At 47.0% G+C, this 26,796-nt stretch overlaps 1 protein-coding gene across 2 annotated transcripts in view; it reads left to right on the top strand.

Annotated features, from left to right (window-relative positions):
* The window catches only part of FANCA (FA complementation group A), an 84,444-nt gene that overhangs the window by 12,716 nt on the left and 44,932 nt on the right, over positions 1–26,796 (top strand). The window contains exons 5-15 of one of the 2 annotated variants that reach the window (XM_073605962.1): positions 2,001–2,096; positions 2,183–2,256; positions 4,134–4,246; positions 4,420–4,502; positions 4,582–4,615; positions 7,857–7,923; positions 8,811–8,923; positions 11,578–11,654; positions 19,979–20,120; positions 24,370–24,503; positions 25,648–25,758. In XM_073605962.1, the coding sequence (XP_073462063.1) occupies positions 2,001–2,096; positions 2,183–2,256; positions 4,134–4,246; positions 4,420–4,502; positions 4,582–4,615; positions 7,857–7,923; positions 8,811–8,923; positions 11,578–11,654; positions 19,979–20,120; positions 24,370–24,503; positions 25,648–25,758 (1,044 nt within the window). Of the gene's footprint in view, positions 1–2,000; positions 2,097–2,179; positions 2,257–4,133; positions 4,247–4,419; positions 4,503–4,581; positions 4,616–7,856; positions 7,924–8,810; positions 8,924–11,577; positions 11,655–19,978; positions 20,121–24,369; positions 24,504–25,647; positions 25,759–26,796 lie in introns of both variants that reach the window. The other variant, XM_073605961.1, reaches the window with a different exon arrangement.

Raw genomic sequence — 26,796 nt, 5'->3', positions numbered from 1 at the left:
GGGGAGGGGGGGGCTGCTGCACACAAGGATTTTTATCATAATGGATAGAATTCATTAAGATAAAAAATAAACTTCTGACTTTACAACCACTTTAAACACCTGGTGCCCAACCTGTGGCCCTTTCCTGCTTGCCATGTGGCCCTTGGACCCCAGCAGTCTTGCACACCCGCAGCATGTGTGTAGCTTGATGGTTCTCTAGTAAGTCTGCAGTCTTTGGCAGTCTTCTGTTCACATGTACTGAACATTATGTGTAGCTGTTTGGGGATGTCAGGGGCCACCTTTGAGGACCCCCAAAGTCAGAGAAGAGTCCACTCCAATCAGTGGGGGATCTGTGGACAGACCCGCTGAGAATGGGACGGTGTGTTCTCATCCATGCCTGTTCACATTCTGTCCAGCAGACCTATGTCAGCTCTATGGGTGGCTGGATGGAATTGTAGTCCGCTGTCCGTCTACATTAGGCTGCCTCCTCTCCGGTCTGCAAAAATGTGTTTTTTTCCTGAACTGGAACAGATCTGGAAGGTAGGTGGGTATAAATGGACACAAGTCTGTTCACACCTACCTGTCCATAGGGCTGCATGGACCTTCCGATCAGGTACACTGCGAAACGGCCATCTGAAAGGGGCCCCGACCACCTAACGTGACGACCACGGATTTCATCCCTTACTCCTCATATCAAAACTGTGATAAAAGTTTTCACTGTAAATACACTTTCATTGCTAACCTGTTACAGACATGCGTTGGTCAGAACTAAACACAGAAATCTCTTTAATTTTTATATTCATATTTCTATAAGTAAATAGCAGTAAAAAAATCGGTTTTGCTGCTTTTTTAAATTGTTAGCAGAAATCTCAATGCATTATTTAAATCAAGCTGACCCTGTACAAAAGTATCCAAAAAAATAATTAAAAAGAAAGTGATTGTAAAGGTTATTATTATTTTTTTTTTTTATATAAATAACAAACATACCATACTTTCCTCCACTGTGCAGCTCGTTTTGCACAGAGTGGCCCCGATCCACCTCTTCTGGGGTCCCCCGGCGACTCTCGCGGCTCCTCCCCGCAGCTCCTCCCCGCATCAGATAACCTCCTAGGAGAAGCGCTCTCCTGTTACCTTGCAGGCGCACTCCTGAATCCAGCATTCGGCATCCATAGCCACCAAATGTATGACTCGGCCCCGCCCCCAGCGCCTGCATCATTGGATTTGATTGGCAGCAGCGGGAGCCAATGGCTGCGCTGCTATCTAATCGAGCCGAGAACCCGGGGCAGAGAGACAGTGCATCCCTTCAGGGTCAAGTTCCAGGGCTCAGGTAAGTAAAACGGGGGGGCCGGTCTCTGCCAGGTGTTTTTTCACCCTAATGCATAGGATACACAAGGGAATACAAGCCCTTTAAGTTCCCTTTAGACTGGGTTCACACTGCAGCACGGAGCGGCTCACAGTGGGGGGTCCGGTGCGTCCCGGTTCATCGTTTCAGGTACCGATTTCAATCTGAATTTTGGCTGAATTTGGACCTGAAACGGGCCAGAAGACGCACAGGACTCATGTGCAATTCGCACCGGAGCCGCTCCATAGATATGTGAACCGGCTCCATAGAGAGCTCCATAGAGAGCCGGTCACATTCTCCTGACATACGAATTGGATGCGGGGAAACCCTCAGCCAATTCACAATAGTGTGAACCCGGCCTTAATATTTCAATATGAAATGTACAAATCTGCACGGTATTCCACGCTGTATTAAGGGCTAATCCCCCATATTCTGCTGTTCAGGAATTAGGCTGCAGTTGGGTGCGTGTATATTGGGGGCGTGTATATTGGGGGCGTGTATATTGGGGGCGTGTATATTGGGGGCGTGTGTAAAGATTTTGCTCAGCCCAGTAGGGGTTAATTACCAGAATTCTCACTCTCATTAGATTGGGGTATTACATCTTTTCTGGGCCGATAAGTGTAATTCTACACAAGCTCTGAACATCGCTAACACGCCCTCATTTCTATCACATTTTTAGGACAGGTTGACGGCTTTTCTGAGGACCCTGAAAGTGCTGAGGACAGAAAATTGTTTCAGATGTTCGGTTTTCTTGAAGGAGATCTGGGAACAAGCAGTGAGTTGAGTTGCTGATGTTGCCGAAAATCATTTTTAAAGCCGTTCTATTTCTTACATCACTGTTGTGACTTTTCTGCTCAGCAGCGCCCTCCAGTGTTAGAAGTTGTGTGGCACTTGCACAGTATGGATATAGTGGGAATAGAGGATGTACTGGAGAGGTAAGACTTTATTTATTTTTATTTATTTCAGGTACTTATATAGCACCATCAATTTACACAGCGCTTTACATATACATTGTACATTCATATCAGTCCCTACCCTCAAGGAGCTTACAATCTAAGGTCCCTAACTCACATTCATACATACTAGGGACACAAATCCCCATTCTGGCTCTCGTGCTCACAATCGTGGGTGGCCGGCAGACATCGTGCCCGCCGACCACGTGCATCGTGTTCCCCGCCGTGTAGCGGGCGCGCCAGCTATGGCTCTTAAAGGAGCCACCGTACAGCTACGGCGATTCGTGGGAACGTGCCAATCGGCCACTGTATAATGACGGCGACTGGTCGGCAAGTGGTTAAAGAACTCGTATGCAAGCCGTGAGGAAGTCACGCAGGGATGTCAGATTCAAAGTCACGGTAGTGTGAACGGGGGCTTAAAGGGGTTGTAAAGCTTCATGTTTTTTCACCTTAATGCATCCTATGCAATAAGGTGAAAAAACACCTTGAAGTCACCAGCCCCCCCCGAGCCCCCGTTTTATCTACCTGAGACCCGTATCTCCTTGGGCGTGATCCCGCGTTGCTTTCCTCGAGCTCTAGTCGGCTCTTCATTGGATGATTAAAAGCAGTGCAGCCATTGGCTCCAGCTGCTGTCAATCAATGACGCTGCGCGCCGGAGGGCGGGGCCGAGTCATACACTTGGCAGCTATGGCCGCTGAGTGTATCACACGGGAGCGCGCCCGCAAGGTAACCCCCTCGGGATAGAGCTTCCCAGAGGGGGTTAGCTCTTGCGGGGAGGAGCCATGAGAGCCGCCATGGGACCCTAGAAGACTCTGTGCAAAACAAACTGCACAGTGGAGGTAAGTATGACATGTTGTTAGTATCCCTTTAATCAAATACTTTAAAGTGCAGCTGTGATCCTATTTGACGTAAACACCAAAAATAAAAAATAAAGTGAAGAGCGCTTCTACCTCCAATTGTGATGATCTGTCCTGTAAACAATATCTTCAAGTGCAATATGCAAAATTAAATTCATATGAATCATAAAAATATTAAAAGTGCAACAAATATTAATAACAATCAATATAAAGTGTCCCATATAATGAATCTCCAAAAACACGTCCATTGCAAACAAAGAAAAGCAAAAAATCCCACCCAATGTCTAATGTAAAATGTGAAAATCCCGTGTGACAAAAAACAATCCCTCCAAATTCTTCCTTATTTCACCAAACATCGCGCTCTCCACCACCAGATGTACTAAATATACTCACCAGAGAAAGGCGCTGGTGATTCTGTAAACCAGCTAATAACGCATGTAGCTCTGGGAGTCGGGATCCGCAGGTAATTGCGGTTCAGCAATTTTCTTTCAGGGGAAAAAAAAGGTGTAAAACCACCTAAAAAATGTTTATTTAAAAAAAAACAAAAAAAAAAAAAACATAAACTCACATAGATGTGTGTCTCCACTTAACACTAATATGACAGATTAAATCAAATAGTCGAGCCGACTCCGGCTGTGAGTACGGACCTGGCGTGCGTGATGACATCACATCCAAGTACCGCCTTACGCGCTTTATCATCCAATATATTGTAGGCTGAAGTCGGGGTGCCATTCACAATGAACGGCACCACAATGGGACTTGGTCCATGATGTATTTTTTGGTAAAACATGTTTATTGCAAAGTATACGTCTGAAGGAGCCCTGAAAATCCCATCATTTAGACCCGTCCTCAAACTATTTTTAGCGGCACCTCTTGGCATCTGATTGGGAGGTTCTGCCGTTGTCAGGTGATCAGTACTAATCCCTTTCTTGTAGTTTCCAAAATGTAAATGACATTTGATGCATAACTCATCTTCTCTGATCACTGATACATTGTGTTCAGTTGTACAGATACGGGTCGTGCTGTGGATTGGTTCTGCTCGGGAATGCGGGCGCTGTGTCTGCACATGGAAAATTCATCTTCTGATGCCGACTTTGTGGAACAGATAATATCTAGTAAGTTCTACAAAGTTTTATTTCTAACATGAATAGGAATCTTTGCATGCCCACATAGGCTTAGCAGTGCGGGGGGGGGGGGGGTGGGGGATGTGCACAGTGTCCTGTACACTGTACATTGGATAATATACAGCTTCCATGTTGTCTAAAGTTTTTCATCTCTGAATCTATAGATCTGTTGGCTGTGCTGATTGGCAAAGCTTTTTGTCAGCCTGCTTCTTCTGTGAAGAATTCAGAACAGTCCAAAATGTCCAAGGTATATCATATTATTGCTATTTTACCTTTTCTTGTATCTACTGTACAGTTTTTATAACAGAGCTTTTCCACTATTTCAGATCTCGCTCTCCATCCTGGATACGATGCTTTCATGTAAGTAATCAGCAGAATGATGAAGCTTTTCCTTCATTTTGAAGCCGTAGTAAAGTCCACTTTTTTCCCTTGTAAGCCTATAATAAGTCTCACCTGTAGGTACATTGAACCTGCACTGATCAGGAGATATAACTCTAATGCCGCGTACACACGATCAGACATTCCAACAACAAAATCCTGGATTTTTTTCCGATGGATGTTGGCTCAAACTTGTCTTGCATACACGCGGTCACAAAAATGTTGTCGGAAATTCCGAACGTCAAGAACGCGGTGACGTACAAGACGTACGACGAGCCGAGAAAAATGAAGTTCAATAGACAGTGTGGCTCTTCTGCTTGATTCTGAGCATGCGTGGAATTTTGTGTGTTGGAATTGTGTACACACGATCAGAATTTCCGACAACAAGTCTTGTCAGAAAATTTGAGAACCTGCTCTCAAACATTTGTTGGCGTAAATTCCGACAGCAAATGTCCGATGGAGCATACACACCCGGTCGGAATTTCCGACAACAAGCTCACATCGAACATTTGTTGTCAGAAATTCCGATCGTCTGTACGCGGAATTACGCTACTTATACACTGAGGCGTCTGCAGTAAAGCGCCACTATTTTTAGCGGCGCTTTCCCGCCGTTTTAGCGGGGCGCTTTTAACCCTCGCTAGCGGGGGGGGGGGCGCTTTTAACCCTCGCTAGCGGCCAAAAAAGGGTTAAAACTACCCACAAAGCGCTGCAGCAGCGGCGCCTTGCCAGCGGTTTGGCGTCGCTGCCCCAATGATTTCAATGGGCAGGGGAGCTTTAGGAGCGATGTATACACCGCTCCTACAGCGTTGCAAAAGATGCTGCTTTCAGGACTTTTTTTTACCGTCCTGCAAGTGCACCGCCCTGGTGTGAAAGCCCTCGGGCTCTCACCTTGGAGCGTGAGGAGAGGCGCTTTCAAGGCGTTTTGCAGGTGCTATTTTTAGCGCCTGTAAAGCGTCTCAGTGTGAAAGTAGCCTCATCACGGCGATGTCCCAATGTTTACTTCTAATGTGCCAGAAAATTCTTAAATGCAATAGTGAAAAATATCAAAACTAAAATAGTGGTTTTCTAATCTAAAAAAAAAAAAAAAATATATATATATTTATAGTGATCCAAGTATATTGGGAAAGTTCAACACACCATAAAGTGCTTCAAAAGAATAAATTAAAGTGCTTCAGTGCAAATCAATTACTTCAATTCAGTCTATAGACTTGCCATGTTCACATATATAGAAAACAATCCACATGTATTAAATTTCATCAAGTTGTATTAAAGTGCGGCAAAGAACATTCTTCTTATGGCGTTCCTTATTCAAAAACTTATATACAAGGAAGTTCTTCTGTGTAGTCTGTGAGCTTATTGTCCTTCCGTCACCACTCTGTATGTGAGAACACTCACCAGAACTTTATGCCATTTTTTAAAAATAACAGTATTATACTATGTGGGATCCTCTTGCGTTCCTCGTGCATGAATACTGAGGAGTGAGTGTATTACACTATGAATTGGAGGAGAGGAGGAGCTGCTCGATCCCCTGCAGAGACCCCGGAGAGTAAAATCCATAAGTCTTTGGAGACTGTAGCTCAAAGGCACAAAGTCATAAAGTTCTGGTGAGTGTTCTTACATACAGAGTGGTGAAGGAAGGACGATAAGTTCAGACTGTATAGAAGAACTTTCTTGTATAGAAGTTTTTGAATAAGGAACGCCATAAGAAGAATGTTCTTTGCAGCACTTTAATGCAACTTGATGAAATTTAACCCTTTCATGACTAAGCCGATTTCTTTTGTTGCTTACAAGTTAAAATCCGTATTTTTTGTGAGAAAATTAGTTAGAACCCTAACTAACTAGGGTTCTAACTAATTTTCTCGCAAAAAATACGGATTTTAACTTGTAAGCAACAAATGTCAGAAATATATATTTTTAGCAGAGACTATAGAGAATAAAATAGTAATTGTTGCAATATTTTATGTCATAGGGTATTTGCGCAGCAGTCTTTCAAACGCATTTTTTTGGGAAAAAATTCATTTTCATGAATTAAAAAAAAAAACTGAACGGTAAAGTTAGCCCAATTTTTTGTATGTGAAAGATGATGTTACGCCAAGTAAATAGATACCCAACATGTCATGCATTGAAATTGCGCACACTCGTGGAATGGCGACAAACTACGGTACCTAAAAAATCTCTATAGGCGCAACTTACAAAAAAAACTTACAAAAAATTGTAACGGTTGCCAGGGTAGAGTTACAGAGGAGGTCTTTTTGCTAGAATTATTGCTCTCACTCTGAGGATCACAGCGATACCTCATGTGTGATTTGAACATACGCAGGCACATACAGTACATATGCAGGTGTGACTTACGCATGTGGTTACTTTGCTGCACAAGCTCGCAGGGCTGTCACAAGGAATGTAAACATCTCTTGTGACAGTAAAAGGTAATGACAGGTACCCTTTATGGAGGGCTTGGGGGTCTAGAACTCCAAATCCCTCCTTTGCACTTCAAAGTATTCAGACAAAAACAGCGATTCTGAATACTGTAGACGGGACAGTAGGGCTCATAGGCGGGACAGCTGGGCTCATAGGCGGGACAGTTGGGCTCATAGGCGGGACAGTTGGGCTCATAGGCGGGACAGCTGGGCTCATAGGCGGGACTGTTGGGCTCATAGGCGGGACAGCTGGGATCATAGGCGGGACTGTTGGGCTCATAGGCGGGACAGCTGGGCTCATAGGCGGGACTGTTGGGCTCATAGGCGGGACTGTTGGGCTCATAGGCGGGACAGCTGGGCTCATAGGCGGGACTGTTGGGCTCATAGGCGGGACTGTTGGGCTCATAGGCGGGACAGCTGGGCTCATAGGCGGGACTGTTGGGCTCATAGGCGGGACTGTTGGGCTCATAGACGGGACAGCTGGGCTCATAGGCGGGGCAGTTGGGCTCATAGACGGGACAGCTGGGCTCATAGGCGGGACAGTTGGGCTCATAGGCGGGACAGCTGGGCTCATAGGCGGGACAGCTGGGCTCATAGGCGGGACTGTTGGGCTCATAGGCGGGACAGTTGGGCTCATAGGCGGGACAGCTGGGCTCATAGGCGGGACAGTTGGTTCTTTAATATTCAGATTGCACATAGAAGAATGGTTTCCTTAGAGGTATGCTGATTGGATCTTTAGAATTGTATCTTAGCCAGTAAAATCAATCAAACTGCTATAGAAATGTGAGCGATGTGTTTTATTTCAGGGCTCCTCGATGGCGTTGTGGAAGCAGGGAGTGGTCAGTCATACAAGCCAGGTGTTGAACGACATTGGTAAATCTCCCTTCCCTGCGATTTCAGTTGCTGATTGTGAAATCCAATAATGTGCTGCAAAAGTTATCTGATCGCTGTTATTATCTCTATTGCTCAAGAAGGACAGGTCTTCCAACCAACATTTAATACCTTTGGGTGCCTTTAAAGTGGAACTTTACCCAGAACAACTTGATAAAAAATAATGTTTAGCAAGGAACATCCATTTCCTTATTAATAACATAAATAACATCCTTTCCACACTAATAATTCTGCTGCCGAAATGAGTATGTGCTGTAAATTGCCTCCAGCATTGCTCCTGTTTCTTTATTGCTAGAGGCGGCCATTTTGCTGAAGCTCAGAGCCCCTGAACAGCAGTAAATCCTAAAGTGCAACTAAACCCATCGATTTTAACGGTTTCAAAAAACAGTTACATTCCTGGAATGCCGGGATCGATCGCTCACTGTCACATTTTGCTTGTGTCCTCAATCAAACTGTCAGACCATCAAATGGCCGGAGTCCTAACTGATCACATGTGCAGGACCATGGCAGTTGCAGATTAAACAGAAAAAGCTTCCTTGGCTGTAAAGGATAGGAGGGTTTCATTCCGCTTCAAGGCTGTCAGCAGATCGGCCTCTACAAATTCGGCAGTGACCAAAAAATGGAGAGCAACTGAGCATGTGCAGACCTGGGTAAAGCCGTGTATTACTGGATTGTACACAGTCACTTTATTCCTAATGTTTTATATATCTATACTGAAAAAGGGGCCGTCCTGAAGTCATCTGGCAGGACTTCATTTTCTGACTAAAGTTTCACTTTAAAGCAAAATAATCCGGTAGTTTTGATATAAAATGCTCCATTTTCACCCAGTTGATCCTCAGAGCTGTGTTCTTGTATCTGTTTCTCTGCAGGGTAATTGCCTATAAGGTCTCCAGGTACAGAACCCGCGTGATTCCCGAATCTCTGGAGGAATTCTTTCTGCACACGCTCAGTCACACGCTTACCTATAAGCCCAAGCTGAAAGGTAACCGGTCCAGTGTCCATCTTATTGGCTTTCTTCCTCAAGAGCAGATTTAAGGAGTTGATTAGGAGCCCTTTCACACTGAGCTGACCCCGGGTGTCAGCGGTAAAGCGGCGCTATTCTTAGCGCTGCTTTAGTGGTGCTATTCGGCTGCTAGCGGGGGGGGGGGGAGTGCCTGAAAAGGGGTTAAATCCGCCCGCAAAACACCGCTGCTGCAGGGCTTTGCCGGCAGTATAGCAGCGCTGCCCCATAGTTTCCAATAAGAGGGGGCAGTGGAGGAGAGGTGTATTCACCGCTCCTCCACCGCTGCAAAGAAGCTGCTGGCAGGACTTTTCGTGACGCCCTACCAGCGCAGCGCCCCAGCTTGAAAGCACTCGGGATTTCACACTGGGTTTGCAGCTGAGGCTTTTTTCAGGCGCTATTTTTAGTGCTGTAGCGCCTGAAAAACGCCTCAGTGTGAAAGGGGTCTAAGGGTTGGGGGAAGGGTTAGGATAAAACTGGATAGAAATCCCAAACACTTTTTTTATATAGTAAAGGGAAGAAGGGGAGGGTTACATCTCCTATTGGGTTATTTTTTTGCTCTCTGTGTCCTGCGGGGGGAAGATTTGCCTGAACTTCCTGTCTTGCAGATTCAACAGGAAATGAGAGGAAATCTCCCCAAAATGAGGGGAATTCTCATGTCCGTTGTCATCAGAACACTTTGGACGATCTTCCCTCACGTCTTTGTTCTACTAATCCTCTCATATGTAGGATTTTCTTCTATTTTTTTTTTTGTCTTGGTTACTATGGTCACAAAGACCAATAGAGGGTTGAATCTCCCTAGGGGGGGACACTGACTGCACAAAAAAAATGTAGCACAGGATTTAAACCCTTTCCACCCTAAATTAGAAAAAAAAAAAGTTTTGCCTTTAGGCTACTTTCTCACTGGGGTGGTGGGGCGTTAGCGGCACTTTATCGCTGTTTTAGCGGTGCTTTTTGGCTGCTGGCGCGGCGCTTTTAACCCCTGCTAGCGGGCGAAAAAAGGGTTAAAAGTGCCCGAAAAGCGCCGCTGCCCTTTGCAGGTGCTTCGGCATTGCTACACCATTGATTTCAATGACCGGGGCGGTTTAGGAGCGCTGTATACACCGATCCCGCACCACCACAAAGATGCTGCTTGTAGGAGTTTTTTTTTTCCTGTCCCGCAAGCGCACCGCTCTGCTGTAAAGGCACTCGGGCTCTCACACTGGGGCTGCTGGGGAGGCGTTTTTCAGGCACTTTACAGGCGCTATTTTTAGCCCAAAAGCACCTGAAAAATGCCTTCAGTGTGAAAGTAGCCTTAAAGTGATACTAAAGTCTGCCTTTTGTTTTCCTTAGGCTCTGTTCACACCTGAGCATTATTGTTTTTAGGCAGAAAGTTACGCGATTTTTACCGCAATTTTGCACAGGTCAAAAGGTCACCAATGTAAAGGAATGTAAAACGCTTGTAATCTGCCCAAAAAAGAAGCTCCTGTACTTTTTTTGAGTGACGGACGTTTTGCTTTAGGCGACAGAACGCTCGGATGTGAACGGGGGCCATTGAAATGAATGGGGTTTGTCTTGTTGGGCGTTTTTAGAGCTGAGGCTTAGAGCAGAAATACGCCCAAAAAACGCCTAGATGTCAACAGAGCCTTAAAAATAACAAACATGTTATGCTTACCTCCTCTGTAATGGATTTGCACAGAGCGTCCCTGATCCTCCTCTTCTCGGGTCCCTCTTCGGTGTTCTGGTCCACCTTCACTGTTAAGTCCTAATGTGGGAAAAGATTCGCAATACAAATGATCTCCAGATGCAATTGATCTACTAACAACAGACTCCAGATGGTAACAAGGGAGATTTCAAGGGCCACTGACGCGTTTCGAAGGGATGCCTTCAAAATGTGTCAGTCTTTGAGTAAGAAGGTATCCCTTTGAAATGCGTCAGCCGGCAGTGGCCCTTGAAATCTCCCTTGTTGCCATCTGGAGTCTGTTGCTAGCAGATCAATTGCATCTGGAGATCATTTGTATTGCGAATCTTTTCCCACATGTTTGTAAATAGTTGTTTTTTATCTTCCTTTTTAATAAAAATATGTCCAAGGATCATGCACAAGGCTGGTGCGCCCTCTTCTTCTTTTTCTTCCTTTTTCTCTTTTGACTATTAGGATACCCCTATCCCTGAGGGCAGCAAGTCCTGAGGCACTATCCACTACCAACTTTAGTCCACCTGGTAACTCACTTGTGCGCACGAGTGTTTGTCTTTCTTAAGTCCCAATATAATACATTGGTATACAGCGCACGTTATAACTGACACGCCTGCAAATGGAGTCCTTCAGCGCAGCGCTGTCACGGGTCTCCCGGCACTACCATTTTCATTGGGTGTTCCTTCTGGTTTGGTATCTTCAGCCGACTGAATGGCCGGGCTGTGGCGATGTCACAAGGAAGTCACATCACTGCGACACACATAATGTGATCTGAGCCGCGCATGTGTGGCTCAGCTCACATTACTCGCTGACAGGCTGGGAGACCCCACTAGGATCTCTTCTGTTATAAAATCCCAGCCTGTCAGACGATTTTAGATGACTTTACTACACTTTAACTCCGTCATTTGATTTAATGTCACGTATTTCTTTGAATCGGCTGTTACGTTTGTTTTTCACCCCGTAGTTTCTGACGCCATCCGATTTCAGGGGAACTGGAGCTTTGTAAAGACGTGCCCGCTGCTGGTGGATTTGTTCCGCAAGGTATGTCAGGAAGAATAGTGAGAGTTTTACTGTAGATGCCATTGCTTAGTTATACTATGGGGGTCAGTCACATGACCAGAAGCTCAGGCATTGGCCACATCATCTCTGACAAAAAAAAGAAGCACCAGTTACTCGCTGGTTCTGTTTGTGCCGCGATCCTTCCCTCTAGCAGAGGTCACATGACCAGTGCCTATGCATTTGATTGGCATATGGGAGATTCCTGAGAAATGATTTCTGCAGCAAAGTTTGTAATGATTTCTGTAAATTTGTTATAACTCTCAATGAAAAAAACCTACCGTAATATACTCGAGTATAAGCCGAGCCAAATATAAGCCGAGGCACCTAATTTTACCACAAAAAACAGGAAAACGTATTGACTCGCGTATAAGCCGAGGGTGAGAAATGTGCAGCTACTGTAAGTGAAAAAGAGGGTCAACAATGTCTATCTGCAGCCTCACTGTGCCCATCTGCATGCCTCCTCACTGTGCCCATCTGCAGCCTCACTGTGCCCATCTGCAGCCTCACTGTGCCCATCTGCAGCCTCACTGTGCCCATCTGCAGCCTCACTGTGCCATCTCCCTGCCTCACTGTGTCCATCTTCAGCCTCACTGTGCCCATCTGCATGCCTCCTCACTGTGCCCATCTGCATGCCTCCTCACTGTGCCCATCTGCAGCATCACTGTTCTCATCTGCAGCCTCACTGTGCCATCTCCCTGCCTCACTGTGTCCATCTTCAGCCTCATGTACCTGATCTCCAGAACACCAGCGCTGTGACATGCAGTCTAGTCGGCAGCCGTCCAGTATAACAAAGCCCCGCCTCCTCCTCCTTGTCCTTGACGGAACACTGATTCAGTTTCCCAGCAGTGAGTCAGTGTTCCACCTATCACAGATGAGGACGAGGAGAAGGCGGGGCTTTGTTAAACTGGATGGCCGCCGACTAGACTGCATGTCACAGCGCCGGGAGATCAGGTGCACAAGGCTGCAGATGGGCACAGTGAGGCTGCAGATGGGCACAGTGAGGCAGGGAGATGGGCACAGTGAGGCATGCAAAAGGGCACAGTGAGGCATGCAAAAGGGCACAGTGAGGCAGGCAGATGGGCACAGTGAGGCCGCAGATGGGCACAGTGAGGCTGCAGATGGGCACAGTGAGGCAGGGAGACTCCAGTATAAGCCGAGGGGGGGCATTTTCAGCACAAAAAAATGTGCTGAAAAACTCGGCTTATACTCGAGTATATACGGTTATCATGTATTTGTTCCGTTTTTCTTTTAGGTCAGCTGTTTATTGATCATGCCTGTAGGCTGATGGTATATTTTCTTGTCCAGTTGAGGATCTTGAAGTCTTAACCCATGGGGGGTTATATTGCTGCCTACAGGAGGATTGGACAATGGGAAACAAAAAACTGTAGGCCAGGCCAGGTAAACAGCATTCCAGTCATATACTAACTCTACCTAAACCTTCTCCCACCCCCTTCTAATACCATTCTGACTACTCTTTAGAGGAAATATATGTATACTTGCCTAGCCTGAGGGCACTCTGCTCTGGTCACATGATCTCTCCAGCGGCCGGCTTCAGTGAAGAGAAGAAATCGCCGACAATGGCTGCTGTGCCAGCACGGTGAGGTCACCCATAAGCTTACAACACGGCATCTGTTGTTGGCTGCCCCTCTACACTGAAGCTGGCGCTGGGTTCTGATCATGTGACCGCACTGGAGCTCCCTCAGCATAGGTGATTTATAGATGTCTTTCCTTTCACAGAGTACTTAGAATAGGCTTAGAATGGGGGTAGGAGTAGATTTAGGTATAGTAAGGATTTGATTGGAATGCTTCTTTAACCACTTGCCGACCGCCGCACGACTATATACGTCGACAGAGCGGCACGGGCAGGCAAAAGGACGTATATGTACGTCCTTGCCTGCCCGCGGGTGGGGGGTCCGATCGGACCCCCCCCCGGTGCCTGCGGCGGTCGGCAAATCTCCCCCGGCGATCGGAGGTGAGGGGGAGGCCATCCATTCGTGGCCCCCCCCTCGCGATCGCTCTCAGCCAATGGGATCATTTCCCTGCCTCTGTATTGTACACAGAGGCAGAGGAAATGATGTCATCTCCCCTCGGCTCGGTATTTTCCGTTCCGGGCCGAGGAGAGAAGACTGCAATGTAAGTGCACCAACACACTACACACAGTAGAACATGCCAGGCACACTAAACACCCCGATCCCCCCCCCGATCGCCCCCCGATCCCCCCCCAATCACCCCCCCCCTGTCACAAACTGACACCAGCAGTTTTTTTTTTTTTTTTTCTGATTACTGTATTGGTGTCAGTTTGTGACAGTTACAGTGTCAGGGCAGTGAGTGTTAGGCCCCCTGTAGGTCTAGGGTACCCCCCTAACCCCCCCTAATAAAGTTTTAACCCCTTGATCACCCCCTGTCACCAGTGTCGCTAAGCGATCATTTTTCTGATCGCTGTATTAGTGTCGCTGGTGATGCTAGTTAGGGACGTAAATATTTAGGTTCGCCGTCAGAGTTTTATAGCGACAGGGACCCCCATATACTATCTAATAAATGTTTTAACCCCTTGATTGCCCCCTAGTTAACCCTTTCACCACTGATCACTGTATAACCGTTACGGGTGATGCTGGTTAGTTTGTTTATTTTTTATAGTGTCAGGGAACCCGCCGTTTATTACCGAATAAAGATTTAGCCCCCTGATCGTCCGGCGGTGATATGCGTCGCCCCAGGCAGCGTCAGATTAGCGTCAGTACCGCGAACACCCACGCACGCAGCATACGCCTCCCTTAGTGGTATAGTATCTGATCGCATCAATATCTGATCCGATCAGATCTATACTAGCGTCCCCAGCAGTTTAGGGTTCCCAAAAACACAGTGTTAGCGGGATCAGCCCAGATACCTGCTAGCACCTGCGTTTTGCCCCTCCGCCCAGCTCGGCCCAGCCCACCCAAGTGCAGTATCGATCGATCACTGTCACTTACAAAACACTAAACGCATAACTGCAGCGTTCGCAGAGTCAGGCCTGATCCCTGCGATCGCTAACAGTTTTTTTGGTAGCATTTTGGTGAAATGGCAAGCACCAGCCCCAGGCAGCGTCAGGTTAGTGCCAGTACCGCTAACACCCACGCACCGTACACCTCCCTTAGTGGTATAGTATCTGAACGCATCAATATCTGATCCGATCAGATCTATACTAGCATCCCCAGCAGTTTAGGGTTCCCAAAAACGCAGTGTTAGCGGGATCAACCCAGATACCTGCTAGCACCTGCGTTTTACCCCTCCGCCCGGCCCAGCCCAGCCCACCCAAGTGCAGTATCGATCGATCACTGTCACTTACAAAACACTAAACGCATAACTGCAGCGTTCGCAGAGTCAGGCCTGATCCCTGCGATCGCTAACAGTTTTTTTTGTAGCGTTTTGGTGAACTGGCAAGCACCAGCCCCAGGCAGCGTCAGGTTAGTGCCAGTAGCGCTAACACCCACGCACGCACTGTACACCTCCCTTAGTGGTATAGTATCTGAACTGATCAATATCTGATCCGATCAGATCTATACTAGCGTCCCCAGCAGTTTAGGGTTCCCAAAAACGCAGTGTTAGCGGGATCAGCCCAGATACCTGCTAGCACCTGCGTTTTGCCCCTCCACCCGGCCCAGCCCAGCCCACCCAAGTGCAGTATCGATCGATCACTGTCACTTACAAAACACTAAATGCATAACTGCAGCGTTCGCAGAGTCAGGCCTGATCCCTGCGATCGTTAACAGTTTTTTTGGTAGCGTTTTGGTGAACTGGCAAGCACCAGCGGCCTAGTACACCCCGGTCGTAGTCAAACCAGCACTGCAGTAACACTTGGTGACGTGGCGAGTCCCATAAGTGCAGTTCAAGCTGGTGAGGTGGCAAGCACAAATAGTGTCCCGCTGCCACCAAGAAGACAAACACAGGCCCGTCATGCCCATAGTGCCCTTCCTGCTGCATTCGCCAATCCTAATTGGGAACCCACCACTTCTGCAGCGCCCGTACTTCCCCCATTCACATCCCCAACCAAATGCAGTCGGCTGCATGAGAGGCATTTTTATGTCCTCCCGAGTACCCCTACCCGACGAACCCCCCCAAAAAAGATGTTGTGTCTGCAGCAAGCGCGGATATAGGCGTGACACCCGCTATTATTGTCCCTCCTGTCCTGACAATCCTGGTCTTTGCATTGGTGAATGTTTTGAACGCTACCATACACTAGTTGAGTATTAGCGTAGGGTACAGCATTGCACAGACTAGGACACACTTTCACAGGGTCTCCCAAGATGCCATCGCATTTTGAGAGACCCGAACCTGGAACCGGTTACAGTTATAAAAGTTACAGTTACAAAAAAAGTGTAAAAAAAACAAAAAAAAAAACAAACAAAAATATAAAATAAAAAATAATAGTTGTCGTTTTATTGTTCTCTCTCTATTCTCTCTCTCTCTATTCTCTCTATTGTTCTGCTCTTTTTTACTGTATTCTATTCTGCAATGTTTTATTGTTATTATGTTTTATCATGTTTGCTTTTCAGGTCTGCAATTTTTTATACTTTACCGTTTACTGTGCTTTATTGTTAACCATATTTTTGTCTTCAGGTACAGCATTCACGACTTTGAGTGGTTATACCAGAATGATGCTTGCAGGTTTAGGTATCATCTTGGTATCATTCTTTTCAGCCAGCAGTCGGCTTTCATGTAGAAGCAATCCTAGCGGCTAATTAGCCTCTAGACTGCTTTTACAAGCAGTGGGAGAGAATGCCCCCCCCCCCACCGTCTTCCGTGTTTTTCTCTGGCTCTCCTGTCTCAACAGGGAACCTGAGAATGCAGCCGGTGATTCAGCCAGCTGACCATAGACCTGATCAGAGACCAGAGTGGCTCCAAACATCTCTATGGCCTAAGAAACTGGAAGCTACGAGCATTTTATGACTTAGATTTCGCCGGATGTAAATAGCGCCATTGGGAAATTGGGGAAGCATTTTATCACACTGATCTTGGTGTGGTCAGATGCTTTGAGGGCAGAGGAGAAATCTAGGGTCTAATAGACCCCAATTTTTTCAAAAAAGAGTACCTGTCACTACCTATTGCTATCATAGGGGATATTTACATTCCCTGAGATAACAATAAAAATGATTAAAAAAAAAAAAAAATGAAAGGAACAGTTTTAAAATAAGATAAAAAAGCAAAAAAATAATAAAGAAAAAAAAAAAAAAAAAAAAAAAGCACCCCTGTCCCCCCTGCTCTCGCGCTAAGGCGAACGCAAGCGTCGGTCTGGCGTCAAATGTAAACAGCAATTGCACCATGCATGTGAGGTATCACCGCGACGGTCAGATCGAGGGCAGTAATTTTAGCAGTAGACCTCCTCTGTAAATCTAAAGTGGTAACCTGTAAAGGCTTTTAAAGGCTTTTAAAAATGTATTTATTTTGTTGTCACTGCACGTTTGTGCGCAATTGTAAAGCATGTCATGTTTGGTATCCATGTACTCGGCCTAAGATCATCTTTTTTATTTCATCAAACATTTGGGCAATATAGTGTGTTTTAGTGCATTAAAATGTAAAAAAGTGTGTTTTTTCCCCAAAAAATGCGTTTGAAAAATCGCTGCGCAAATACTGTGTGAAAAAAAAAAATTAAACACCCACCATTTTAATCTGTAGGGCATTTGCTTTAAAAAAATATATAATGTGTGGGGGTTCAAAGTAATTTTCTTGCAAAAAAAAATAATTTTTTCATGTAATCAAAAAGTGTCAGAAAGGGCTTTGTCTTCAAGTGGTTAGAAGAGTGGGTGATGTGTGACATAAGCTTCTAAATGTTGTGCATAAAATGCCAGGACAGTTCAAACCCCCCCAAATGACCCCATTTTGGAAAGTAGACACCCCAAGCTATTTGCTGAGAGGCATGTCGAGTCCATGGAATATTTTATATTGTGACACAAGTTGCGGGAAAGAGACAAATTATTATTATTTTTTTTTTTTTTTGCACAAAGTTGTCACTAAATGATATATTGCTCAAACATGCCATGGGAATATGTGAAATCACACCCCAAAATACATTCTGTTGCTTCTCCTGAGTACGGGGATACCACATGTGTGAGACTTTTTGGGAGCCTAGCCACGTATGGGACCCCGAAAACCAAGCACCGCCTTCAGGCTTTCTAAGGGCGTAAATTTTTGATTTCACTCTTAACTGCCTATCACAGTCTCGGAGGCCATGGAATGCCCAGGTGGCACAAACCCCCCCCAAATGACCCCATTTTGGAAAGTAGACACCCCAAGCTATTTGCTGAGAGGTATAGTGAGTATTTTGCAGACCTCACTTTTTGTCACAAAGTTTTGAAAATTAAAAAAAGAAAAAAAAAATTTTTTTTTTTGTCTTTCTTCATTTTCAAAAACAAATGAGAGCTGCAAAATACTCACCATGCCTCTCAGCAAATAGCTTGGGGTGTCTACTTTCCAAAATGGGGTCATTTGGGGGGGTTTTGTGCCACCTGGGCATTCCATGGCCTCCGAAACTGTGATAGGCAGTGAAGAGTGAAATCAAAAATGTACACCCTTAGAAATCCTGAAGGCGGTGATTGGTTTTCGGGGTCCCGTACGCGGCTAGGCTCCTAAAAAGTCCCACACATGTGGTATCCCCGTACTCAAGAGAAGCAGCAGAATGTATTTTGGGGTGCAATTCCACATATGCCCATGACCTGTGTGAGCAATATATCATTTAGTGACAACTTTGTGCAAAAAAAAAAAAAAAAATAAATAAATTGTCACTTTCCCGCAACTTGTGTCAAAATATAAAATATTCCATGGACTCAACATGCCTCTCAGCAAATAGCTTGGGGTGTCTACTTTCCAAAATGGGGTCATTTTGGGGGGTTTTGTGCCATCTGGGCATTTTATGGCCTTCAAAACTGTGATAGGTAGTGAGGAGTAAAATCAAAAATGTACGCCCTTAGAAATCCTGAAGGCAGTGATTGGTTTTCGGGGCCCCGTATGCGGCTAGGCTCCCAAAAAGTCCCACACATGTGGTATTCCCATACTCAGGAGAAGCAGCTAAATGTATTTTGGGGTGCAATTCCACATAGGCCCATGGCCTGTGTGAGCAATATATCATTTAGTGACAACTTTTTGTAATTTTTTTTTTTTTTTTTTTTTTTTTTTCATTATTCAATCACTTGGGACAAAAAAAATGAATATTCAATGGGCTCAACATGCCTCTCAGCAATTTCCTTGGGGTGTCTACTTTCCAAAATGGGGTCATTTGTGGGGGTTTTGTACTGCCCTGTCATTTTAGCACCTCAAGAAATGACATAGGCAGTCATAAATTAAAGACTGTGTAAATTCCAGAAAATGTACCCTAGTTTGTAGGCGCTATAACTTTTGCGCAAACCAATAAATATACACTTATTGACATTTTTTTTACCAAAGACATGTGGCCAAATACATTTTGGCCTAAATGTATGACTAAAATTGAGTTTATTGGATTTTTTTTAGAACAAAAAGTAGAAAATATCATTTTTTTTTCAAAATTTTCGGTCTTTTTCCGTGTATAGCGCAAAAAATAAAAACGGCAGAGGTGATCAAATACCATCAAAAGAAAGCTCTATTTGTGGGAAGAAAAGGACGCAAATTTCGTTTGGTTACAGCATTGCATGACCGCGCAATTAGCAGTTAAAGCGACGCAGTGCCAAATTGTAAAAAGTGCTCTGGTCAGGAAGGGGGTAAATCCTTCCGGGGCTGAAGTGGTTAACCCCTCCTACTACCAGCGGCAATCCGGTGTGGTTGTCCTCAGCCTAGCTTTGAATTGCACCATTTCCGGACCCCCTGCTGGGCAGAATGTCGTGGGACTGTCCTGGAAGTTGTCCTGGGTTCTGTGTGGAATGCTTTCCAGACTTAAGTTTTGGTTAAGAGAGCTGCAGAATACATTCCAGGCCCAGCATTGCCTCCTGCGCTTGCCCGGTCTCTGAACACCTACTAAGTAAGTATTGACTGAGCAGTACACGGATCTTCCCAGTGAATGGCTGTGCAGGGGGGACATCTCAGCACAAGTCTGATCACTGGCAGGCTGTTCTCCCATCACATCCAAAAAACTGACCAGACTGGGATGGATGAGCTTCTATACCTAGCGTGGTCATCTTTTAATAGGAAAGCAGAGGGACAGGCAGGATCACTAGGAACTTCCCATAAAGGAAACAATACAAGGAGAACAGGAGACTCCTTCACACCAGTACATGGGACAGAAGCCGGGGGACGGGAATGTTGGGGGAACATATTCTTTAAGTTTGAAATTACAAATCTATCTGTTCTTTGCTTCTTTGTAGCTGTTTGTTCTGCTGAGTGCTGAGAAGCTGACGTCACATGTACGGAACATATTGGATACACAGGAAGTCAATTGGTATCATATTCTATCGTTTTTTTCCTGCCTCGTCGTCTGTCAGTCTGAAGCTCAGCATCTGGTAAAAGGTGATTTCATGTGATATTCTCTGTCTCTCCCATTATTATGCTTCTTACTTTGTTTTGTGTTTTGTCATATTTTACGCTTTTTAATATCTCCATATGAATGTGGACAGGATGGCAGTTTTTGTGCAGAGAAAGCATTTGTGTCAGAAGAACTGGAGCCAATGAAAGCCAGTGAAAGCCAATGAAAGCTTTGACATCTTCTGGTGTTCTATTAGTTATTGAAAGAGTTTTATATACAAGACCGAGAGTCTCTCAAACTTCTTTTTTTTTTAGCTTGGCAACAGTCTTACATCTGTAGTAAAGTCCACCTTATAACTTGTACCGACAGATAACCCATGAATAAGACTTACCTGTATGTACACTGAATATCTCCTAGAAGTGAAACGCGTAGGAGATATAGAAAGAAGGATCTGACAGGGAGTACTATCCATGGGTGTACCACATCCCATTTGAGTCAAAAAGAGAAGAGGAGGAAATCCCCAAAAACTGCATTTTCAAGGCACTACCACAATGTAAAAATGTATAAATTTTATTGACAAAGAAATAATCATAACAACAACAACAACAACAAAAAAAAAAACACAGATAGAAATGATACTATTACATGTAGACATAGGTATGGATACATAGAAACCGTCAATGAAGGGAAGTAGATCTCTCTGAACCAACACTTTTCAGAAATGTTTTCCTTCATCAGGGTTCATACAGAGGAAATTACAACTGAGGGATTACAGAATGCAAAATAATTAGTAAAGATAGATACAACACTACCCCAGAGTAAGCCTTCAACAGACAAAATACACTTACTTAAGGAGTAGGAGATATTGACAATTGTAGAGTCCAGTGACGTCAGCGGCGCATGCACACTGCGCTCTGAGTGGACGGCATATTGGAGTATTTCTATCCATTGAGAGCACTGTGCTGTGACCATCATCTCGGCCCAGCCATTAAAACAGGCAAAGCCTGGAAGGAAGTCCGGGTGCAGATGGCGCCGACAGTGGTGATAGCGCTCCGCTGGAGGGCTTTGTTTCAAGGTAAGACTGACATAATGTGCTAGTCATGAGACTAAAACTGCCCGGGGGCCCAATTGTAGTGGGGGGTGTTTTTTTGTTTTTTTTGTTTTTTAATCTAATTTATTAACCACTTAAGAGGTCTTAAAGTGATACTAAAGTCTCATTTTTTGTTATTTTATTTTTATTTATTTTTTAACAGTCGTTATTTTTAAATGAAAAAAAAAACAAAAAACATAACTATCATACTTACCTGCTGTGTTGCAGTTAGTTTTGCACAGAGCAGCCCCGATCCTCTTCTTCTCGGGTCTCCCGTCGGCGCTCCTAGCTCCTCCCCCTTGATCAGTGCCCCGATAGCAAGATGCTCTCTCCTCATTGGCTCACTGGCTGTCATTAACAAATGGCTCCTGCTGCTGTGTCTCAGCCAATAAAGAGAGAGAGACCCCGGACAGCTAAGGGTCCTGTGCACATCACTGGATCGAGAGGGAGCTCAGGTAAGTATTAGGGGGGGCTGTGGGGGGAGCAGCACACAGAAGGTTTTTCATCTTCATGCATAGAATGCACCTTCAGCCTTTACAATCAGTTTAATAACAGATTGTATTCTGTATACCATTCTTGGGCTTCTTGTGGTGAGCTCTTCTCCATCCAGGACAAGTCACCCTGTCCTATCCAATTGCCATTGGGGGAACCCAGTGTGGGGATGGAGACATAGTCCCAGTGTGGGGATCGAGACATATTCCCTGTGTGGGGATCGAGACATAGTCCCAGTGTAGGGATCGAGACATATTCCCTGTGTGGGGATCGAGACATAGTCCCAGTGTGGGGATCGAGACATATTCCCTGTGTGGGGATCGAGACATATTCCCTGTGTGGGGATCGAGACATAGTCCTTGTGTGGGGATCGAAACAGTCCCTGTGTGGGCATCGAGATATAGTCCCAGTGTAGGGATCGAGACATATTCCCTGTGTGGGGATCGAGACATAGTCCCAGTGTGGGGATGGAGACATAGTCCCAGTGTGGGGATGGAGACATAGTCCCAGTGTGGGGATGGAGACGTAGTCCCAGTGTGGGGATGGAGACATAGTCCCAGTGTGGGGATGGAGACATATTCCCTGTGTGGGGATGGAGACATATTCCCTGTGTGGGGATGGAGACGTAGTCCCAGTGTGGGGATGGAGACATAGTCCCAGTGTGGGGATCGAGACATAGTCCCAGTGTGGGGATGGAGACATAGTCCCAGTGTAGGGATCGAGACATATTCCCTGTGTGGGGATCGAGACATAGTCCCAGTGTGGGGATGGAGACGTAGTCCGTGTGGGGATGGAGACGTAGTCCCAGTGTGGGGATGGAGACATAGTCCCAGTGTGGGGATGGAGACGTAGTCCCAGTATAGGGATCGAGACATATTCCCTGTGTGGGGATCGAGACATAGTCCCAGTGTGGGGATGGAGACGTAGTCCCAGTGTGGGGATGGAGACATAGTCCCAGTGTGGGGATGGAGACGTAGTCCCTGTGTGGGGATGGAGACGTAGTCCCTATGTGGGGATGGAGACGTAGTCCCAGTGTGGGGATGGAGACGTAGTCCCAGTGTGGGGATGGAGACGTAGTCCCAGTGTGGGGATGGAGACGTAGTCCCTGTGTGGGGATGGAGACGTAGTCCCAGTGTGGGGATGGAGACATAGTCCCAGTGTGGGGATGGAGACATAGTCCCAGTGTGGGGATGGAGACGTAGTCCCTGTGTGGGGATGGAGACGTAGTCCCTGTGTGGGGATGGAGACGTAGTCCCTGTGTGGGGATGGAGATCGAAACAGTCCCTGTGTGGGCATCGAGATATAGTCCCAGTGTAGGGATCGAGACATATTCCCTGTGTGGGGATCGAGACATAGTCCCAGTGTGGGGATGGAGACATAGTCCCAGTGTGGGGATGGAGACATAGTCCCAGTGTGGGGATGGAGACATAGTCCCAGTGTGGGGATGGAGACATATTCCCTGTGTGGGGATGGAGACATATTCCCTGTGTGGGGATGGAGACGTAGTCCCAGTGTGGGGATGGAGACATAGTCCCAGTGTGGGGATCGAGACATAGTCCCAGTGTGGGGATGGAGACATAGTCCCAGTGTAGGGATCGAGACATATTCCCTGTGTGGGGATCGAGACATAGTCCCAGTGTGGGGATGGAGACGTAGTCCGTGTGGGGATGGAGACGTAGTCCCAGTGTGGGGATGGAGACATAGTCCCAGTGTGGGGATGGAGACGTAGTCCCAGTATAGGGATCGAGACATATTCCCTGTGTGGGGATCGAGACATAGTCCCAGTGTGGGGATGGAGACGTAGTCCCAGTGTGGGGATGGAGACATAGTCCCAGTGTGGGGATGGAGACGTAGTCCCTGTGTGGGGATGGAGACGTAGTCCCTATGTGGGGATGGAGACGTAGTCCCAGTGTGGGGATGGAGACGTAGTCCCAGTGTGGGGATGGAGACGTAGTCCCAGTGTGGGGATGGAGACGTAGTCCCTGTGTGGGGATGGAGACGTAGTCCCAGTGTGGGGATGGAGACATAGTCCCAGTGTGGGGATGGAGACATAGTCCCAGGGTGGGGATGGAGACGTAGTCCCTGTGTGGGGATGGAGACGTAGTCCCTGTGTGGGGATGGAGACGTAGTCCCAGTGTGGGGATGGAGACGTAGTCCCAGTGTGGGGATGGAGACGTAGTCCCTGTGTGGGGATGGAGACGTAGTCCCAGTGTGGGGATGGAGACGTAGTCCCAGTGTGGGGATGGAGACATAGTCCCAGTGTGGGGATGGAGACGTAGTCCCAGTGTGGGGATGGAGACGTAGTCCCAGTGTGGGGATGGAGACATAGTCCCAGTGTGGGGATGGAGACGTAGTCCCAGTGTGGGGATGGAGACGTAGTCCCAGTATGAGGATGGAGACATAGTCCCTGTGTGATGGACAAAGCTATACCAGCTTTCTAACACATTCTGTTTATTTAGGACGTCCCACTATTGGGCGGAGCCCTGCACTATTGTGTATAGAAGTTTCTGTATTACATGTTCTAAAACTCAAACATGCCTTTTCAGTGAGGCCGAGTTCCATACCCCATAGTGACCAATCAGGAAAGGGCTTTCCCTGTTCAGACTACAATCGGGTTGCTTTGAGTAACAGAATTTATATTCGTTGTTTTCTGCAGCTCTTTGTTCAGGAAGAGTTGATCGTCCAGCTCAGTCATTCTTGTCTTGCTTTAGATCTCTTGAGCCGTCTTCTGTCTCAGGCCTTTGAGACCTACGAGTTGGAATATCTCATCACCGCCTTCCTCATCGCTCGCCAAGCCGCTCTGGAGGGTCCTGCTGCATTTATCTCCTACACAGACTGGTTCAAGGTCAGAGAGTTCCCTCAACAGCCAGAAAATTGTTACCCGGGGCCCCTTGTTTCTTCTAATGTGTTCCAAATATGTTTTGTCCCTACTGACCTTTATATGGGTGGTTTATGATGTTGCCGTCCTCCTATAACCCACCAGAATCCTGAACCTTCTTCTCGAGACACACTGAGGATGAGGGATGGGTTGGAATGAGGTTATTGGAAGGAAAATCCTCAACCAGGGAAATTTAGAAGAGAAAAGACATGTTAAAGGAGGAAAATGTCTGCAGTAGGGGACATACCCTATATTGCCATAAGTATTGGGACGCCTGCCTTTACACACACATGACCTTTAATGACATCCCAGTCTTGGTCCGTAGGGTTCAATATTGAGTTGGCTCCGCCCTTTGCAGCTATAACAGCTTCAACTCTTCTGGGAAGGCTGTCCACAAGGTTTAGGAGGGTGTCTATGGGAATGTTTGACCATTCTTCCAGAAGAGCATTTGTGAGGTCAGGCACCTGGGACCTAGCTTTATGCACTGGTGTGTGTGTGTGTGTGTGGGGGGGGGGGGGGGGTATGGTGGGGGGTTGCTTTTCTGGGGTTGGGTTTGGCCCCTTAGTTCCAGTGAAGGGAACTCTTAAGGCGTCAGCATACCAAGACATTTTGGACAATTTCATGCTCCCAACTTTGTGGGAACAGTTTGGGGACGGCCCCTTCCTGTTCCAACATGACTGCCCACCAGTGCACAAAGCAAAGTCCATAAAGACATGGATGAGCGAGTATGGGGTGGAGGAACTTGACTGGCCTGCACAGAGTCCTGACCTCAACCCCATAGAACACCTTTGCGATGAATTAGGAGCGGAGCCTGCGATCCAGGCCTTATCCTTCAACATCAGTGCCTGACCTCACAAATGCTCTTCTGGAAGAATAGTCAAACATTCCCATAGACACCCTCCTAAACCTTGTGGACGGCCTTCCCAGAAGAGTTGAAGCTGTTATAGCTGCATTAAGTTTATTTGTGTGTAAGGGCAGGCGTCCCAATACTTTGGGCATTACTGTCTTCTAACTAACAAGAAGATGAAGGTGGGATATACTAGGAATCGGGACTTTTAACTGGTGGAGTTGTTGGACTGGCTGTGACATAACTTGCTTTTTTGTTTTCCAGGGAACATTTGGTTCCTCCAGCTCCCACCAGAGCACCAGCAAGAAGTCTTTAGTCTTCCTGTTGAAGTTTCTTTCTGACTTGGTTCCATTTGAAGCCCCACAATACTTAAAGGTAAGCCTTTCCTCTTCTGCCAACATGGTGACACCCGTCCGACTCCACACCTCCGACTCCACTCCTCCTCCTCCGACTCCACACCTCCGACTCCACTCCTCCTCTGACTCCACTCCTCCTCCGACTCCACTCCTCCTCCGACTCCACTCCTCCTCCGACTCCACTCCTCCGACTCCACTCCTCCTCCGACTCCACTCCTCCGACTCCACTCCTCCTCCGACTCCACACCTCCGACTCCACTCCTCCTCCTCCGACTCCACACCTCCGACTCCACTCCTCCTCTGACTCCACTCCTCCTCCGACTCCACTCCTCCTCCGACTCCACTCCTCCTCCGACTCCACTCCTCCTCCGACTCCACTCCTCCTCCGACTCCACTCCTCCGACTCCACTCCTCCTCCGACTCCACTCCTCCTCCGACTCCACTCCTCCGACTCCACTCCTCCTCCGACTCCACTCCTCCGACTCCACTCCTCCTCCGACTCCACTCCTCCTCCGATTCCACTCCACCTCTGACTCCACACCTCCTCTGACTCCACTCCTCCTCCTCTGACTCCACTCCTCCTCTGACTCCACTCCTCCTCTGACTCCACTCCTCCTCCTCCGACTCCACACCTCCTCCTCCTCCGACTCCACACCTCCGACTCCACTCCTCCTCCGACTCCACTCCTCCTCCGACTCCACTCCTCCTCCGACTCCACTCCTCCGACTCCACTCCTCCGACTCCACTCCTCCTCCGACTCCACTACTCCTCCGACTCCACTCCTCCTCCGACTCCACTCCTCCTCCGACTCCACTACACCTCCGACTCCACTCCTCCTCCGACTCCACTCCTCCTCCGACTCCACTCCTCCTCCGACTCCACTCCTCCGACTCCACTCCTCCTCCGACTCCACTCCTCCGACTCCACTCCTCCTCCGACTCCACTACTCCTCCGACTCCACTCCTCCTCCGACTCCACTCCACCTCTGACTCCACACCTCCTCTGACTCCACTCCTCCTCTGACTCCACTCCTCCTCCTCCGACTCCACACCTCCGA

The sequence above is a fragment of the Aquarana catesbeiana genome, linkage group LG11, assembly GCF_042186555.1.
Source record: "Aquarana catesbeiana isolate 2022-GZ linkage group LG11, ASM4218655v1, whole genome shotgun sequence".
In the NCBI taxonomy this organism is placed as follows: domain Eukaryota; kingdom Metazoa; phylum Chordata; class Amphibia; order Anura; family Ranidae; genus Aquarana; species Aquarana catesbeiana.
The sequence above is the reverse complement of the archived record's forward strand: the minus strand, read 5'-3'. Positions and strand labels throughout refer to the sequence as shown.